Below are 19,863 nucleotides of genomic sequence, written 5' to 3' on the forward strand. Positions count from 1 at the left end.
GAGGCGTGAGTCTTGCCAGTACAGGTTAAGTGCAGCATGCCTTTATGTTGGTAAATATTAAAATTAGGCATACGTTTTTAAAAGATGCATGGGTACATCAATATCACCTTTTGAAAAGCCAAGGAGATTAGAACCTGAGAACTGGAATAACCTTTGCTTCCGATGCTGAAAGGCAGTGGAGGGAATGAGGCAGAGAGAGGTGCAGTTATCTTCAAGCCTTTAGGCTTCATTGGTGCATATGCTCTTGAATATGTAGACCAGAATTAACAAGTCCTTAGTCGAGTACATCAAAGAAATTCCCACTATAGCAGTCTGAGAGCTGGCATGGCTATCGCATTCTATTGTCCTGGTAATGCTTGCTAACGCAGTTAAGATAATAAAATTAAACACACAGTATGACCATTAAGGAGATGGTTTCCAACTTTTTAAAAGTCGATTGAACACCTGAAAACATTCTGTAACTACAAATCCCAAGAGGCTCAATGCAAAGCTCTGTAAATCGCCTGCCCGAAGCACAGAATTAAGGAAATCATAGACGTGAAATAGTCAAGAAGAGCATGAACTGGGATTTGGCATGGAATATTTCAAAGTAGGAACTTCAGAGGCATGGACATTTTTATCCCATTATTTGGAAATTCTATTACCAAAATATACAGATACATATTAGTAAATTGTACATAACTGGACAAAACTGTATAGAAATGCTTAGCCCAGCGTCAATAGTATGGCATAGGAAACAGATATTAACTTAGTATTTCAGTATCCTTCAATGATTACAAGTGTATGTTATTATTAAATTTTGAGAAATTAAAATTGTCTCTACTAATATAGCATCTATTCATATTTCACAATCTAAAAGCTACATTCCGTTGCCTTTTCTTAGTATTTATCCCTAAGCGTTGTGGCTAATGATGAGAAAGTGACCTCGGTAAATACCTTCCATAAATAGTCATCCCTCAAAGCACATTTCCTACCCAGCATAGTGGTACATGTCTGAAATACCGGCACTTGGGTGACAGGGCAGAAATATCAGAAGTTCAAGGCTATCCCCCGTTACATACAAAATTTGAGACCAGCCTGGGCTACATGAGACTCGGTCTCAAAATATCAGGCCATGTTAGCCAAATCCATGACATCATTTCTTTGCCATGCTTCCCAGTTTATTTCTGTTCTATCAAGTCAAGACTAAAACTGATTCTTGCCCTTTATTCTTAGTAAGTATATTACAGCTTAGTAAGTATATTACAGCTTAGTAAGTATATTACAGCTTAGTAAGTATATTACAGCATGAAACCAATTTAGATGAACCCCAACGATAAGGCCACCAGTATCTTACTAGAATATAAAATCTTTAAAATTTATGCCAGTGATAATGGCCCACAGAACAATACATCAATTAATAGCTACAAAATGTACGTTGCTCAAAATTATCATTACACAACAATGTGATTAGAGATTTGTACCTGAATATCAAGCTGCTACCTCATGCTTGTGATTTTTCTTCCCCAGTTTCCAGCTTCTGGAATCTACAGATATCAGCAATAGCTTCCTAGGTCCCACAACTGAGTCACCACAGCACAGAACCACTGGGATGTGTGCCCTCCCCCACCCTAGGTTCTAGCCACCTCGTCTTTATCATTTCTCCTTCAAATGCTTCTTGCGTTACTCTTGTCTTCAATTGCACACTATTTTATTCATTGATTGAAATTAAAATGCAATCAGCCCTTTTTGAAAAGCAATTATGCCTCTGAATTCATTACAGTATTCTGTGTCTTAGAACTCTCATCACAAAGACTACAAACATTTCATTTTTAAAATAGCCTTTCAAACAGTCTAGCCATTTCAATTCCCCATCCCTCCATTCATGGTTAAGTCCACTTCTAAATAAACACACTCTCGTGTCATCCTCACTCAAGATGAAAGCAGGTATGTCCTCACTGGGAGATTGCCCGCGGGATAAATTCTAAGTCCTTCTCAAGAGGTCACCACTATGCGCCATCACCTCACCAAGCTGTGAATTCCCTAGTGAGTGAGAACAAGGTTGGGCAATGAGTTCTCCTAAATTCAGTAAGTGCTCGTGGAGATTAGGGAAAAGATGAAGAAGAAGAAGAAGAAGAAGAAGAAGAAGAAGAAGAAGAAGAAGAAGAAGAAGAAGAAGAAGAAGAAGAGGAGGAGGAGGAGGAGGAGGAGGAGGAGGAGGAGGAGGAGGAGGAGGAGGAGGAGGAGGAGGAGGAGGAGGAGGAGGAGGAGGAGAAGGAGAAGGAGAAGGAGAAGGAGAAGGAGAAGGAGAAGGAGAAGGAGAAGGAGAAGGAGAAGGAGAAGGAGAAGGAGAAGGAGAAGGAGAAGAAGAAGAAGAGAAGAAGAAGAAGAAGAAGAAGAAGAAGAAGAAGAAGAAGAAGAAGAAGAAGAAGAGGAAGAAGAGGAAGAGGAAGAGGAAGAGGAAGAGGAGGAGGAGGAAGAGGAGGAAGAAGAAGAAGAAGAAGAAGAAGAAGAAGAAGAAGAAGAAGAAGAAGAAGAAGAGGAAGAAGAGGAAGAAGAGGAAGAGGAAGAGGAAGAGGAAGAGGAGGAGGAGGAAGAGGAAGAGGAAGAAGAAGAAGAAGAAGAAGAAGAAGAAGAAGAAGAAGAAGAAGAAGAAGAGGAAGAAGAGGAAGAGGAAGAGGAAGAGGAGGAGGAGGAAGAGGAAGAAGAAGAAGAAGAAGAAGAAGAAGAAGAAGAAGAAGAAGAAGAAGAAGAAGAAGAAGAAGAAGAAGAAGAAGAAGAAGAAAAAGAAGAAGAAGAAAAGATAATAGAGGAGAGAGAAGAAAGACAAAGCAAGGGGGGAGACAGGGATGGTTTGAGGAATGAGACAGAAGAGCATTGTGGGTTGCAACTTCAGCATTAAGGAAAATACAAATGAGGTATAGACCAGAGTCCGCTAGAAGACAGACCCACGCTGCCTGAGACATTCCCAGTACCAACCCCAGTGCTGTTATCTGCGCACAGGCAGTCTGTATTTGACCAGAAGAAAACTATTCCATTATTCTCCAAAGCACAAAACAATTAAGTCAGGGCATAAAATAAAATTCTGTTTAATTTAAAGTATCAGCATTTGAAATCACTGTTGAATGCACCAAAGCTTAAAGAATTGTGGACTTTTTCAAGTAAGATATGACCATATCAGATATTATACCACCATATTTCCTCATGGTTTAAGTTGTATTCTGGTTCTATGATATGTCGTAAGTCTCCATGCTATTGAACTAATAGTGTGAATAATAACTACAAATGTTTACTGTGTTGATTATTTATCAAGTGATAGTTCAAGCCCCGTGTGCTTACCTCCTTAGTATTAACAAGAACTCTTTAAGAAATAACCACTATGATTAGAACCAATTTATTAATGAAGGAAATTAGGAAGAGAAAGGTTAAGTGTGGTGGCCATGGTAACATAGAAAATAAAATAGAGGTCTGGGGCATCATTTTTAAAGGGTGTTGAATAGCATAGAACCACGAAAACCTACCAGTCTCTAAGCTTTCTCATTCTTGAACAACTCAAGAACATACTTTAAGAGTTATGAATTATAGTTTGTGCATATTTAGAAGAATGTAACAGATTAATACGTGGAACCTCATCTACGGGTAATAAACTTGCAGAAGAGTGTGGACTTGACTTTGTGAAATAAAAAAAAAATGATTCCATCATCTGCCTTCCCTGCAGCCTCAGATCAGTTGCTATTACTGGACAAATTTTAAAACACATAGACATGTGACAGGAGTTGAGGGGAATTTTCATAGCTAGCAAGTGAATACCATAACAAAGGCGTGAGCTCAGGTTTTCTCAGAATAGGCTTCCAAACTGAATGCAACACCACATGACTCTGCTACTGTCTATATGTGGCACCACATGGAATGAGAAGAATTTAGCAACAATGTCACCATGAAAAAGTATTACTTCATGGAGACACAAAAAAGAGAACTATCAAGTCATCCCTATGAAAATATGGGTCTCATCTTTCTCTCACACCAGAAACAGAGAGCTGAGCTATGACATAGATATTAAATTTGGTAGTTTGGGAGGAGAATGATTTGAGACCAATCAACTACTGACACTTTATCCAGCAGCCCTGCAAGAGTATCCTGAAGTATTCTTTCTTTGATTAAAGAAATCCTCTTATGTCCACAGTTAACTTCCTAAGTGATACTAAGAAGTTTTATTATAGATGTCGAATTTCATCAAGAACTACTCGGTAGGAGCTAGATAGAGGAAAGGACTCGGAGGTCAAGAGTATGCATTGCTTTTGCAGAAAACCCATGTTCTGTTCCCAACACCCATATCACAAGCTCATAACCATTTGTAACTTCAGCTCCAAGGGATCTGGTGCCCACTTCTGGACTCTGGTCACACCAGAAACAACATATGTAGTGCACACACATACATTTAGATAAACATGGTTATCCATAAGTAAATGGTTTTAAATATTATTTCATTCCAGAGATCCAGAAATGTTCAATATAAAAACTAAATCACAAAAGCAGATTCAAGAACACAAATCACATGATCACCTCAATAGATGTAAAAAAGCCAATGAGCTTTTAAAGCTTTGAAGAAACCAACAAGCCTTTATAATAAAAATTCTAGAGATTACAGAGTTGGAGAGAACATGTGTCAACATAATAAAGACAACATATTACAACTCTATAGTAATCATGACGTAGATATTGATAACATAAATACATTCCTACTAAAATCAGGAATAAGACACGCTGTTCCCATTCCTGCATAATATAATGTTAGATGTCCTAGCAATAATGCAAAAACATAAAAAAGTGCAAATTTTGGACAGAAAGAACCCCAGCTATTCTTATTTTCAGAATACTAAAAATTAGAAAAAAGAATAAGAAAATTATGTTAAGGTTATCTTATGAATAATTTGTATCAAGTTCTAGTTGGTAAAAACTAGAATCTTGGCTTCCTTTTCGTGAGTAACAACACATCCCAAGCTTAAGTAGCAGAAAGCCAGAGATTGAGGTTTACCTCACTGAACATGGGCAACTGGTTATGTGTTTTGGGAGCCAGATATAAAGCTATAAAACAAGATGTATGGCCGATTAGTGGCCTCATAGTTATGTATTCTTTAAAAGATTGTGTAGTGTAGTGTAGCATAGTGCTGAATTGCGTTTAGTGTCCTGCACACACTAAACATGAATCATAGAACTGAGTCACACCCCATCCTTCCTGTTTGATCTTAGGATAGAGTCGTAACAAGTTCCCCAGTCTGGCCTTGAACCTACTTTGTAGCTAATCCAGTCTGGACATGAACTTCCATTTTTCTCCCTATGTTCAGACTATGAAGTAGCCTATGCCACCAATCCTCGTTAAAAATTGAAATATTTGTGACTCTGTATGTTTTCTCAGTTCACAAATGCATTTTCTTATAAATCATCTGTGCATGTATGTCTTTATAAGTCTTCAAGGTCATTCTCTCTATTACCCGTTGAGTAAATCTAACTGACTAACGATTGTATATAACAGAACAATGTCCGTTCACAGCACATGCCCTAAAAGCCATCAGTTCATTGAGTCCCACCAAAAAACTCCCATCTGCATGGCTCTTCTCCTATGTAATAGGAACTCACTAGAAACCAAATCCAGTCATGAAGGCAGACACACAGGGTCTGAGAAATCATTACCAAATGGGCTGTTGAAAAAAAAAAGTGGGGGCTTAGGGTCCGTGTCACCCTGCTTTGCGGAGGATCTTTCTGTGTGCCCTGGTGTCTGTTGTTCCTGACCTCTGATAAAAGCCTTTCTTTACTGGGAAAGAAATAAAAAAGAGAAAAAAATGAAAGAAAGAGGGAGAGAGGGAGGTTGGGGGAAGGGAAGAGAAGAAATCAAGAGGAAATGAAACTCAAGGGCCTTGTGCCAATCAATGATAAGATAAAACATCTGTTTACCTTGGGCTACCCGTAAATAATTTTGATGAAATTCAACATCCACTCGTATTGGAAATCATTAGCAAACTAAGTACCTGTCATAGTAACTTCAATAAGCTATGAAGTTAGGAGGAAATCTTTAGCCAGCAAAGGGTACCTAAGATAAACCTAGAGCAGACAACGTATGTACCAGTAAAGGCTGAAATCATTCCTATTTCACAAATGGTAATGAGACAAGAATTTTCATACAATTATTCCTATGGACTAGTCTAGCAATTTCACTAATGAAATAAGCCCAGAAAGTAAAAGACTAAAAGATTAGAATGCAATATATAGAACTGCTGGGTTATTTGTTTATAAGCCTAAAAGAAAAGCAAATGAATTAAATGTTGCTAACTTGCCTAATATAAAGATCAACAAGAGATCTGCATTGTTGTATTAAAGGAATGAATACAAACATAATTATAAAATTATCAAGTTTGTAATAATATAAATGTTATTGTAAACAATATATTCACTTAATACCCAAAAAACTAAGAAAAAATACAATATTATAACAAGAAAAATCTACAAAATATTTAGAAAATTAAAAAACAAATATGTAATAGAACATACTTATAGGCAAGTAGACATGACATATAATGACATCATCACTTCACTGGGCCTGAGAGTGTATACTTCTCTTACAGAAGACCCAAGTTCAGTTCCCAGCACCCATGTGTGGAGGCTTACGACCACCTGTAACTCCAGCTCCAAGGGCTCTGGCTTCATCTTCTAGCCTCCATGGGTACCTGCACTCATGTACACACACACACACACACACACACACACACACACACACACACACACTCATGTATACACACACACACACACACACACACACTCCCATTCTAAAAACAAATCTTTACAAGAGGTATCATTTGACCAAACCATTTTATTGATGAAATAAAATCTAATCTAAATCTCTTCTTTTCCTTTTTTAAAAATTAAATTTAGCCAGCTAATTGCAAAGTTCCTATATCTGTTTCTAGGATTGAGATGCACCCTACCCCCCACCCCCACCCCCACCCCCCAAAAATCTGAAATCTCATGAGCAGCCACCTCCCATACATCATGAACTGGGAGAGCAGAGCTTTGGTAGTCTGAGACACATGACAATTCTGATGTAAGGGTGCTCAAGGGACCAGTGAGAGGAACACAGAGTCGAGTCAAACACACACATATGGGACATCTGAGAAAGCCTAGGAAGTGTGGCCCTATTGGAAAAGGTGCATGACTGGGTAAGGCTTTGAGGTTTCACTGTCAGTTAGTTTCTCCCTCTCCCTCTCCCTCTCCCTCTCCCTCTCCCTCTCCCTCTCCCTCTCCCTCTCCCTCTCCCTCTCCCTCTCCCTCTCCCTCTCCCTCTCCCTCTCCCTCTCCCTCTAAAACCATAAGCTCCAAAAACCATTTCTTCTGTATGTTGCCTTGGTCATAGTGTTTCACACGGTAATAAAAAGATAACTAAGATAATTACCTTCAACAAGAGGGATTAGGAATGGCCAAGTCAGGCCAGACCAAGTAATTAGAAACTTTTCCTTGACCCCTGTTGAACTACCCAGGAAAGGGACTCCCAGTCAGCTGGTTGGTATAATAATGAAATCTCTTAATTAGGCTTCCATACACATTACACTGAGTTTGTTCTTCCTTTCCTTATGGCATGGTATCACACTATCGTCCAATGTTCCATATTCCCCTTATTGTTGCCTTTCAGTGCACTAGATGGTCCAAGTACTTCCTCAACTACAGTGTGCATTCACTTCCACTTCCATACAACATACTTTCCATTCTTCCTCTTTCCCAGACAAATTATTCAACTTTTGTACTTCAGATAATGTACTAGTACTCAAACATACTTTCTGTGACTGATACATCCAGGCTGGGTGCATCCCGTACTAGGCTTCAACGCATCTTCTACAGAAAAGTTATTTTGATACCAAAATTTCTCAACTATTTTTTAAATATTTTTTAAGATTTATTTATTTATTCATGCATATGAGTACACTGTAGCTGTGCAGATGGTTATGAGCCTTCATGTGGTTGTTGGGAATTGAATTTTAGGATCTCTGCTCACTCTGGTCAGCCCCTGCTCACTCCAATCAGCCCTGCTTGCTCCATCTCTGGCCCAAAGACTTATTATAAATAAGTACACTGTAGCTGTCTTCAGACCTACCAGAAGAGGGCGCCATATCCCATTACAGATGGTTGTGAGCCACCATGTGGTTGCTGGGATTTGAACTCAGGACCTTCAGAAGAGCAGTCAGTGCTTTTAACAGCTGAGCCATCTCTCCAGCCTCAATTCCGCAACTATTTAACCCCAGTATTATTTTATGCAAACTGATATGGGAAGAATATGAAAAATGAAACACAGCCTATCATTTTGTTTTATAGAAGAGAGAATATAAAATTTAAAGCTGAGAGATGAGATGATAAAGGCATACTCAAGCTTAGAAACAACTCAAGAGAGATGGCCACTAACTGGTAAGCTATTTTGTCATCTTGGATTCTAAGTCCAATATTGTAAGCTTGTAGAAATGTTGGCAGGTACACTAACCATGAACATGAAAGAACAAATGGACATAAATGATAATAGAGTTGACTATTGATTTGAGAAAAAAAAAACCCACTGTCTCTATAGGCCACAGTTAGTATGAGAGACAAAAATTAATGAGCCACTATTATTTTATCTCTATGCATCAAGAGCACCCAGGTATTCATTTACCTGGTTATAGTTTTAATTTGAAAAAAAAATACTATGTCGCTGTGGAAGAAAAATATTTGAAGTTAAACATCTTTTAAGAATGACCACTGGGCGTGGTGGAGCATACCTTTAATTCCAGCAGTCAGGCGGCAGAGGCAGGCGGATTTCTGAGTTTGAGGCCAGCCTGGTCTACAAAGTGAGTTCCAGGGCAGCCAGGGCTACACAGAGAAACCCTGTCTCGAAAAAACAACAACAACAACAACAACAAAACTAAGAAAGAAAGAAAGAAAGAGAGAGAGAGAGAGAGAGAGAGAGAGAGAGAGAGAGAGAGAGAGAGAGAAAGAAAGAAAGAAAGAAAGAAAGAAAGAAAGAAAGAAAGAAAGAGAGAAAGAAAGAAAGAAAGACTATGTATAAAACAAGACAAGGAAAATGCAAGGCAGCAGAGGAGAGAGTGCTGTGGGAAAGGATACATGGATATAAGAAAGGACAGCATCCAGATAAGCCAAGTTGCTAAGTGAGTAACTGAGTACACACATCAGAACAGGAAGCTAAAGCAAAGACAAGAAAATGTTCTGAACAAAACAGGAAAACAGGTGTGTCAAGAATTTCAAAGGCTTCTTAGCCACAATTCCTCTTCCTCAGACAACAGATCAATGCATGAGCCAAAGCAAGTCCGCATGGGCAGGGAGATGCCAGACTTCCTGGCAACAAACTGGAAACATTAACTTTGTAGCAACCACATTCTTTTGTTTGTTTGGTTTTTTTGTTGTTGTTGTTGTTGTTTTTGTTTGTTTTTTTGTTTGTTTTTGTTTTTCAAGACAGGGTTTCTCCGCATAGCTCTCGCTGTCCTGGAACTCACTCTGTACACCAGGCTGGCCTCGAACTCAGAAATCCGCCTGCCTCTGCCTGCCAAGTGCTGGGATTAAAGGCATGCGCCAACACGGCCCAGCTAGCAACCACATTCTTACACTTAGGAGACAGAGACTGGATACCTGGGCCAAGCTAAACCAGCCAGAGCCAGCAAGCTCCAGGTTCAGTGAGTGGGCTACCCTTCACACACAGCAGGATTTCCATAGAGTAGCTTTTCCTCTGATCTGCAGGCCACTGCTAACCAATTCTTATCTATGGTGTAGCATTAAGGACTCAGAGACTAGAAAGAGTGGAGCATCAAAGCCTTATTTCATTTCTGCAAATGCTTCTAGGTTTCTTTCCCCTTTGCGTCTTATTTATTGTGTTTAATTCTGCTGGTGGCATTTGCGGGATTTTTTCATTGATATCTGCCCACCCTTGTGTCTCTTCTTGCTAGTAGCTCTTCATCCATGGGACTGTACCTAAGCCATATCTATATGTGAGATCCTGGTATCCACCATGGCAGGGGTTAGCCAACAAAATCCATTTGTATGGCTTCAGGGCACATAGTCAACTCTGACCTCGGAAACAATTTAATCTGTCTCATCAAGAATAGAGTTGAGATTAGTTAAAACCCCTCAAAAAAAGGAAGCCAGTCTTCTGCTTAATTACGACGAATCACATACAAACCCTGCAGCTTTCACCTCTAAGGAATTCTCTTGACGATCCAGCTGTTCCGATACTGCAAGTATTTATGAACAATGATGGAAAAGAAAAACTTTATAACACTTCATTAGTTATATTCACAACTCTTCCCTTCTACTAATGAAGCAATAATTAGTAGCTAATATTTTAGGTCACTAATTGATTGCATTCATTTATGACTAAAAATATACATGTTAATTAGGACTAAAACAGGAGGAATCTATTTATGAGGTTAGATACTTAATCATGTTTTGATAAATATTGTACAGAAACATATATGGCAAAAAAAACCCTAAGCCCCAGTTTTCTGGTTGCTTTACATTCATAATTTTTATCATATGTGTTTTGTGTGGAAAACCTTTGAAAGCCAAGAACATAGCTCTTTAGAGCATTCTTCCACTAGGAATGAGTGCCGAGCATGAATATGAAGGTCTGCATATCACCATGTGACACATTATGCATTCAGAACGCCTGTTGGTGGTTTTCTTCTTACAGAGCTACCCAATTCATTAGACAAGCTGCTCGTGAATAGTCCCTCAGATTGGGTGTGAGCCGCCTTCTATAGCGTCCCATTGTGAAGCTGCACACCCATTTGTGTTCTCTTTGAAGCCATAAAAATGAAACCCGTATGCTCATATTAGAAGCATAAGAAAGGCATCTGTTATGTCAGTAGATTTAAAGTGAGGCCTTAGTTGCCAGGAGAGCCCTTCCAAGAGGCGGCCTTTTAACAGCAAAGGTTAATTAAGAAGCAAATTCCCCGAGAAAACCTTCAAAGGCCTGTGTGTCATGTCACTATAGACTACATCACGGCACTGGAAACCATAGCTGATGGACACCTACAACTTCAAGCAAATCCTTCATAATCCCATTCTTTCTTTTTTTAGATTTGTTTTTTTTTAAGGATTTATATTAACGTGCCACCGTGTTGCTGGGAATTGAACTCAGGACCTCTGTAGGAGCAGCCAGTGCTCTTAACAGCTGAGCCATCTCTCCACACACACCCCAACCCCACTCTTTTTGTCTTGGCTTTGTATTTTTGTGATAACTGCTGGTGCCTTTTCTCTATGGCTTTATATGTTGTCGTGTGAAAAATGAAGACCCAAGCATATACATTAACCCAAATCTAACTTTTATACAGAGTACAAGTAAAATATTTTACCAGCAACCCATTTATCCTGCAAAGAAATTTATCATTCTTAGATCCTAATACATTGTAAATACTCAGTAGTTTGAGTTTTATAAGAAAAAGAAGATGGAAATACAATTCTAACAAATTGTTAGATCAAAGAACAACCTAGATACATATACATATATACACACACACATACACATATATACACATAATACATATATGCATGTGTATCATATATATCATATATCCTATATATCCCATATGATGTATATGATTGTCCTTGAGAATCTCTCAAAGAACATGGGGAAAGAATTATTTCTCATACTAAAAACTTGAAAATGACCCAAAAGGGGCAAAGGCGCCATGACATACTCAAACTATTAAATATTGTTTAGCATGAAAATGGACAAACTGCTATGACATATACCAAAGTAGACACATCTGAGAAGCAGGCTGAGCAACGTGGTGGTCATAGATACCTACATATGATGTTTCCACTAAAGAGAGTTAGAACACTGTGAGGAGGAACCAAGAGTGACTGGTAGCAAGATTCTGCTGTCAAAAACAATGTAATCACCATTCTGTGACTGGTAGGTTGGAATAAAAGTAGCCTATGATAGTCCACTATAAAGTCTATATACTTAAATATTTTGGACTTTAATTTACTACAAAAATACCTTAAATGCATGATTTCTAATGTTACAGAAAATTTTTTTCAGAAATATTTAAGAAATGCCATATCTCATGAGTATATAAACAAACAGTTGAAATTACACAAGTAAAATGTATTGTAGTGGCTATGGAAATCAGGAGTGGTGATTTGAAGAGATGTTAGGATACTTCATTTGTGTCTAGAATACACTCAAAACCACTACTGTGCAGCAGAGAGACAATTTTAATGAAAGTGGTGCACATCTTTAGCATTGCTAATAATGGATGTTCTGCCACAGAAGCCATGACATAATGTATATATTCTTCATATGCAATAGATAGTGTATACAATTGTGTCAAAGAAAAATGTAGATGATAGCCAATACAGACTTTAAGTAGCATTACCGTTGAGCTGAATGGTTTCCCTTCAGAGTTTACCTGAAACTTCACAAGGCTTGTGAGACCGCGCAAAGGAGTTCCTCTTTAATTCCTGTCTGTAGATCAGATGTGGCTTGTTGTGGTCATCGTCATGCGCACTCCCATCGGCCCTCAGGACTGGTTCTAAGAAATACTCCCCATCATTTGCTTTGAATGTCCCCATCTGGAATGAAGAGAACAGCATCGACCTTAACCAGAGTCACTCTAGGGATTCACTGGATAAAGTAGCATGCGTGACTGGGACTGTAGCTCAGAAGCAGGGCACTTGCCTAGTGTGTATCCTTCCCCGAGTTCTACCCTCAGCATGACAGTGAAGTCAACTGAGCTCACAGGAAGAAAAGAGAAGACCCACTCACTAAATGCCATCAACTGAACACAAGTTTCCTCTCTGTGGCTCATGTCTCTGTCCACACTCTTCCGAATGAAGTCACAAGGCTACATACTCTCCCGATTCACCTGAGACAGCTGATACTCCAGGTATTAAAGACAAGCACAGTGATGCTCTCAAAATGAATATCTAGAACTTTCTATAAATGTTACACTGCTTGGTTTGGTCTATGGAAGGCAATGTGAGGAAAGAAGACTTATATGAAGGTCGGGCTGGATAAGATGGGTCTGGAGATGGTAACTCAGAACTTGTTGACGAGAGATGAAAAATGAAAGGTTGGGACGAGTTTTTACAAAGAAGGACCTGCTGTCTGAACTCTAGAATCCAACAGCAAACTTAAAATCAATTTAAAAAAATAAAACTTGGGAGCACTCAAGAATGAAACTTTCTCTTCTGTCTTACACCAAGCCCACGGCCAGAACGTGATGGTTCAACCCCCACAGTACAACCAAAATTGAATGAATCATCCCAAATTTAACCACCATATCCATGATCGAATCTAATATCTTGGCCTCACTAAGCATGGAGACAGCTCACTATGTTCTAGTCTCCATATTAGAAGTCCTACAGGACCTTCCTTCATATGCATGCAGCATGTTAAATGAATGGGAAGACACACTATTTAATTAGCAGTGTTGCATCAAGAACACAGATAAATAGAAAGAATACATCTGAATCCATCACACAGAATAAATACCAAAGAGTTGATAGTGTAAACTCCTAAAAATAAAACCATAAAAATCCTGAAATAAAAATTGATAGAATCCCTTAGTTTGCAACCCCATAGGAAGAACGACAATATCAACCAACCAGACCCCCCTCCCCAAAGCTACCAGGGACTAAACTGCCAATCAAAGAGTACACATGGAGAGACACATGGCTACAGCCATATATGTAGAGGAGGATGGCCTTATCTGATCAATGGGAGGGGAGACCCTTAGTTCTGTGGAGGCTCGATTCCCAGCATAGGGGGATGCTAGTACAGTGAGGCAGGACTGGGTGGGTAGGTGGGGAAGCACCCTTGCAGAAACAGGGGGGAGAGGGAATGGGATAGGGAGCTTGCAGAGGGGAAACTGGGAAGGGCGATAACATTTGAAATGTCAATAAATAAAACAACCAATAAAAAAGGAGAAAAATAAATAGGTGTGTAGGGAAAAATGAAAAATGAAAATAAAATAAAATAGGGTAAGTTCATGATACATTGAAAACTATACCTAGGATAGGGACTATGGAGATGATACAGTTGGTGAAACTCTTGCTATGCAAACATAGAGGACCATCCTTGCAAGCAACCAGGCAAGAAGTCAGACACAGTGATGGATGCCTGTGATCCCAGATCTAGGGATGCAGAGACCAGAGGAACTCTGGGGTCTGCTAACCAGCCAGTCTAGCCAGACTGGTACACTTCAGTTCTGATAAGAAACACAGTCTCAAAAAGGCTCAGATGAACTCTTAGAGGAGTTTCACTGATGAATCATAGCAAGAACTTTGAAAGACCAAACAATATCATTGTATGGCTAAAGAGACACCACGAATTAGGGCAACATTCCTCATTAGGATATGAAATCCATCAAATGATGGTGAGCACATAAAGATAGATTCCTTTAAGGCATTGCCAGGAATGGCAGCCAGTGCATAGCCTGTGACTGTCACGGTAGAGCACCTGTGTTAAGATGCTTCACTTTAGCCAGTAGTTCCACTCTTTACTGGACATCCTTCCATTATGGCAGAGTGTAGACTTCTCTGACGTATCTATGCATGGCTTTCTCTCATGCTGACAAGTCAAGTGTTTAGGTTCTCTTAGGGTCGCATGATAATATAACAGACTAAATGTTTAATGACCTAAAATTAGGGGCTAGAGATATGGCTCAATAAGAGAACACCTGTTTAGCAAACATAAGGGCATGGGTTCAATCCCCAACACAGCCAAAGTAAAATAATTGAAACTCAGTTAGGTGTGGGCACAATAAAGCTCTGAGAATATTTTTAAGAAAAGACAAAGCTCTACAGGATTTTTATTTGTTGGACGCTCTTCTAATGACATAGCCTCTCCCGTGGTTCATTAATTCTCCCAGTGTGAAATTTGAAAACCTGACGGTCGTAAATCATTTACTTTTCACTCTGTTCTGAGACTCCAGCATTTCTGCACTACCCAGAAAACTAATTCTGTCCATGCTATAAGAGGTAACAAAGAAATTGTTTTTGAAATCTGACCACATCGCTCCACAAGAAATCCTTTTCTGCCTTTAGGGAAAAAAAAAAGTCTGCTGAGGAGGAGAAATGCGATAGTATCTTGGGGAAAGATGCAAATAGACATGAGCCAGGCTGCAGCTTAGCTAAAGATCACTTATGGCACCACTGCGAACAGCACGCTGTTCCCAAGAAATAACTTTTAAAAATCATTATACATCCTTTTGCTTTTCTCTATTTCAATGTTTCAATAAGACTCAGAAGACATGACGCGTGCCACCACGAGAGACTGAACAGTTCTGCCAAAGTCCACCCGCCCATCAGCTAAAGCTGTGTGAGACTAGCTTGCCAGGAACGGTACCTCTACAATGGACAGGGATTCCTCGGAACCCATGCAATTGTAAAATACCAAGCTCCCACAACTATGTGAAGACTGTTCCTATGTGAAACTGATTTCACTGATAAACCGATTTATCAATGAAGGATCATTACTTTCATCAATTTTTCTATAGGCAATCCCAATGGAAGGGACCTCTTGCTAAATAATAAAAATAAAAGTAACATTACAGTTGTGCCAAAGGCTCCAAGGAGCTATTAGTTCAGATTAAAAAAAAAAAACTTGGAAAGAGATCTGGAAAGGAATTTGAGGACTTGACAAAACAGGTGGTTCATAGAATCATATTTAGCTCATCCATATTTTTAGCATCCTGTCTCTCTTCGGATGAATGCTGCAGACTGATTCGGAAGGAAGCCAGTGGGGTTACACTGTGCTGTGCTGGCTAGCAAATACTTCAAAACTAGTTTTCACTTGCCTGGGAGCTTCCTGATTATTTAGAAGAGTGGCCTCCTAGCCGCCAAGATGTTCTGAAAGGCAGTAGGTGATCATATAACTGGTTACAATGTATCCACCGAATATAATTTTTATGTATTTAGAGAATTTCATACACTCGTCGTAACAGAATGCTATTTCAGTATTTTGGCATCCAGTCACATTTTTGGGGGGGGGAAACCCCAAGTGTTTGTATGTGTGTGTGTTGTGTGTGTGTGTTTCTGTGTGTAAGTGTGAATGTTTGTCTATGTCTGTCTATGTGTATATGTGTGTGTGTGTGTGTGTGTGTGTGTGTGTGTGACTATGTGTGTGTGTTTGTGTGTTCATGTATATGGAAGTCAAATACAACCACAGGTGTCATAATACCTCAAGAACCATTCATACCCCTTTTTTGTTGTTGTTTTGTTTTGTTTTTTAAGAATTATTTTGTAAAGATTTATTTATTTATTATATAATAAGTACACTGTAGCTGTCTTCAGACACACCAGAAGAGGGCGTCAGATCTCATTACGGATGGTTGTGAGCCACCATGTGGTTGCTGGGATTTGAACTCAGGACCTTTGGAAGAGCAGTCGGTGCTCTTACTCACTGAGCCATCTCACCAGCCCCCTACCCCTACCTCCAGGACACAGTCTCTCACTGTCCTGGAGCTCACCTGGTAGTCCAGGCTGGCTGGTCAGCCAGCTCCAGGGATCCATCTGTCTCTGCCTCTCCCACACTATGGTCCTAAGCACGTGCCAAGCACGTGCCAGCACACCTGGGTTTATTTAAACAAACTACAGAATGAAACCATTGGTCTGAGGATTGGTCCTAAGCACGTGACAAGCACTTTACCAAAGGAACGTCTTCTCTGACTCAACTGAAGCTTCTTGAACTATCTAATAGGCTAGGAGAATCCACTCAACATCCTTGTACTCCTTCTTATTCATTTCCAGTTCATGCCGCTCTCCCAACCCCCTCCTTGGTTTCCCTAGTACAGGCACTTCCCCTAAACAAAATCACATTTTAACATCTGCTTCTTGGAGAATGTGGACAAATACACACTAGAATATTAAAAGTAAAGGCACAAGAAATTCCCTCACGATGTTGTTTAAGTATTTTGGGTAACTATAAGACTAATTAATTTTGTGTAAAAAAGTGTCAATCCAGAGGGACTGGATAGATGGCACACTGGTTAAAGATATCTGTACAAAGCTTGAAGAATTGAGTTTGATTCTCCAGAATCTATGTGAGGGAAAGAGGGAATCAACCCCCTGCAAGCTGTTCTCATAAATGAATTAATAAAATACATAACTGTAGAATAGTACATGGGATTACATTGGTGCTACTTAAATACACTTTCCATATTTGCACTACCTGTTAGCACTTAACAGGAGCAACTTAATTAGTTAGTAATTAGCCTTCAGTGGGAGGAGTGATTGGCAGGCTGGATCTTTGTTCTTATGAGAAATCCCAACATAATTCACATGGCCACAAAAGATACTCTGTGAGAATACAATCCACATGGCCACAAAAGATACTCTGTGAGAATACAATCCACATGGCCACAAAAGATACTCTGAGAGAATACAATCCACATAGCCACAAAAGATACTCTGTGAGAATACAATGCACATGGCCACAAAAGATACTCTGTGAGAATACAATGCACATGGCCACAAAAGATACTCTGTGAGAATACAATCCACATGGCCACAAAAGATACTCTGAGAGAATACAATCCACATGGCCACAAAAGATACTCTGAGAGAATACAATCCACATGGCCACAAAAGATACTCTGTGATAATACAAAACACATGGCCACATAAAATACTCTGTAAGAATACAATCCACATGACCACATAAGATATATATATATATGAGAATATACTCCACATGGCCACAAAAGATACTCTATGAGAATACAATCCACATGGCCACATAAGATATATATGAGAATACACTCCACATGGCCACAAAAGATACTCTATGAGAATACAATCCACATGGCCACAAAAGATATATATGAGAATACACCCCACATGGCCACAAAAGATACTCTGTGAGAATACAATCCACATGACCACATAAGATATATATGAGAATACACTCCACATGGCCACAAAAGATACTCTATGAGAATACAATCCACATGGCCACATAAGATACTTTATGAGAATACAATCTACATAGCCACAAAAGATACTCTGAGAGAATACAAAACAAGCCGAGCACAACATCCAGTTTGATATCATCAGGAAACTGTTTCCTTCAACCAAGACTTCACTGCTCCAATGCCATCAATAAATAATTCGGCTAACTTGTAAGTGGTTAAGTTTGTCCCTGGGAAGAATAAGATCCACTAGGCAATGTGAGAGCAGAGTGAATTAGTGCTGCAAGGGATCTCTGTCTTTAAACATATTACGTGTTACATCCTGCCACATACATGGTAATAATAATATTCCAACTTACTAAATACAGACCCTAGTCTATTTATCAACATTATAAGATTAAAACCAATATCACTATGCAAGGTAAGAGGGGAGTGGGGGTGGGTGGCTATGGGGGACTTTTGGTATAGCATTGGAAATGTAAATGAGCTAAATACCTAATAAAAAATGGAAAAGAAAAAAAAAGAATTGAATATGAGGACTAATATCCTGTAATTCTATGTCAATCAATGGATCAGTATGTTTGATAGGCCATTATCACACTGCTCATAAATATTTTATAATACACTCTACTTCCCTATCCACTATATAGTTCAGAAACATATAAATCTTTGTTATAAAATCTTTGGATAAATATTTATGAAATAAAAATAAAAAACATTAGAAGGAACATATTGTGTGTGTGTAGTTAGGTAGACAGACAGACAGACAGACAAATAGATTATAGATATACACTTGTTCAAGAAAAGTACTTGCAAGACTTTTAGCCCCTTCTGGCTCTTGGGCTCAAAACATTACACTTAGGAATGAAAATTTAAAAAAAAAATCCAGGTTCATTAATATAATAAAAGAAAAAAATGTAAACACAAAGTCTCGTAAAAGTTTTTTTTTAATTAATGATACAGAAATGGAAGAAACACTGCTTTAAGTTGTGCCTTGGATTAACTGAACCCCAGCAACTAAATGGCATCAGTAAAACTGCTGGGTTTGAACAAATGGCTATAAAGACGGGATTCTGACAGTGTTTATTTGATCTTCCAGGTAGACTATGCATTATTTTTAAGCCTTTAAAGATAGAAATTTTTTCCTTAAAGTATAAATGTTTGTGTTATTGATGCTTCTGCTATATTGATGACATAAATATTTTACATTTATCTACAGCAGAAAGGAAAAAATTATTGGAGGTATTTTAGGTAAATACAACCATACTGACACACGCCTTTAATCCTGGCACTCAGGAGGCAGAGGCAGAGGCAGGTAGATCTCTGAGTTCGAGGACAGTCTGGTTTACAGAGCAAGTTGCAGAGCAGCCAGGGCTACACAGAAAAACCCTGTCTCAAAAACACACAAACACAAAAACAAACAAACAAAATACTAACTTGAAAAAAATATATAAGAAGACTTTCCAAAGATTCTAGCAATTGCCTTAGGGGGTTAATACTATGATAAACACCGTGAGCAAAGCAACCCGGGGAAGAAAGGGTTAATTTTGTCTTACAGCTTGTTGTCCATCATCCATGGAAGTCAGGGCAGAAACTCAAGATAGGAACCTAGAAGTACGAACTGATGCAGAAGCCGTAGAGGACCACCACCCACTTGTTGATGGCTTTCTCAGCTTGCCATCTTATACCATCCAGGACCACCAATCAATCCCAGGGTGCTACCACCATCCAGGACCACCAATCAACCCCAGAGTGGCATCACCAACAATGAGCTTGGCCCTCTGACATCAATCACTAATTAAGAAAATACATCACAGGCTTCCTGTGGCCAATCTGGTAGGCGTATTTTCTCAACTGCGGTGCCCTCTTCCAACATGATGTAAAAGCCTATATCAAGTTAACGGGACATCAATGCTAAGTAGCCAGAGGAGTAACTACC

At 39.1% G+C, this 19,863-nt stretch overlaps 1 protein-coding gene across 6 annotated transcripts in view; it reads right to left on the reverse strand.

The window, feature by feature from the left end:
• Window positions 1–19,863, reverse strand: part of Adamts20 (a disintegrin-like and metallopeptidase (reprolysin type) with thrombospondin type 1 motif, 20) — a 163,761-nt gene that overhangs the window by 113,876 nt on the left and 30,022 nt on the right. For all 6 annotated transcript variants that reach the window (XR_001781518.1, XM_006520863.3, XM_011245594.3 and 3 more), the window contains one exon: window positions 12,423–12,585. Coding sequence is in view for 5 of the 6 variants with exons in the window: in XM_006520863.3 (XP_006520926.1) it covers window positions 12,423–12,585 (163 nt within the window). In the remaining variant the exon portion in view is untranslated. The remainder of the gene's footprint in view (window positions 1–12,422; window positions 12,586–19,863) is intronic.

This window comes from Mus musculus, chromosome 15 (assembly GCF_000001635.26).
Source record: "Mus musculus strain C57BL/6J chromosome 15, GRCm38.p6 C57BL/6J".
In the NCBI taxonomy this organism is placed as follows: domain Eukaryota; kingdom Metazoa; phylum Chordata; class Mammalia; order Rodentia; family Muridae; genus Mus; species Mus musculus.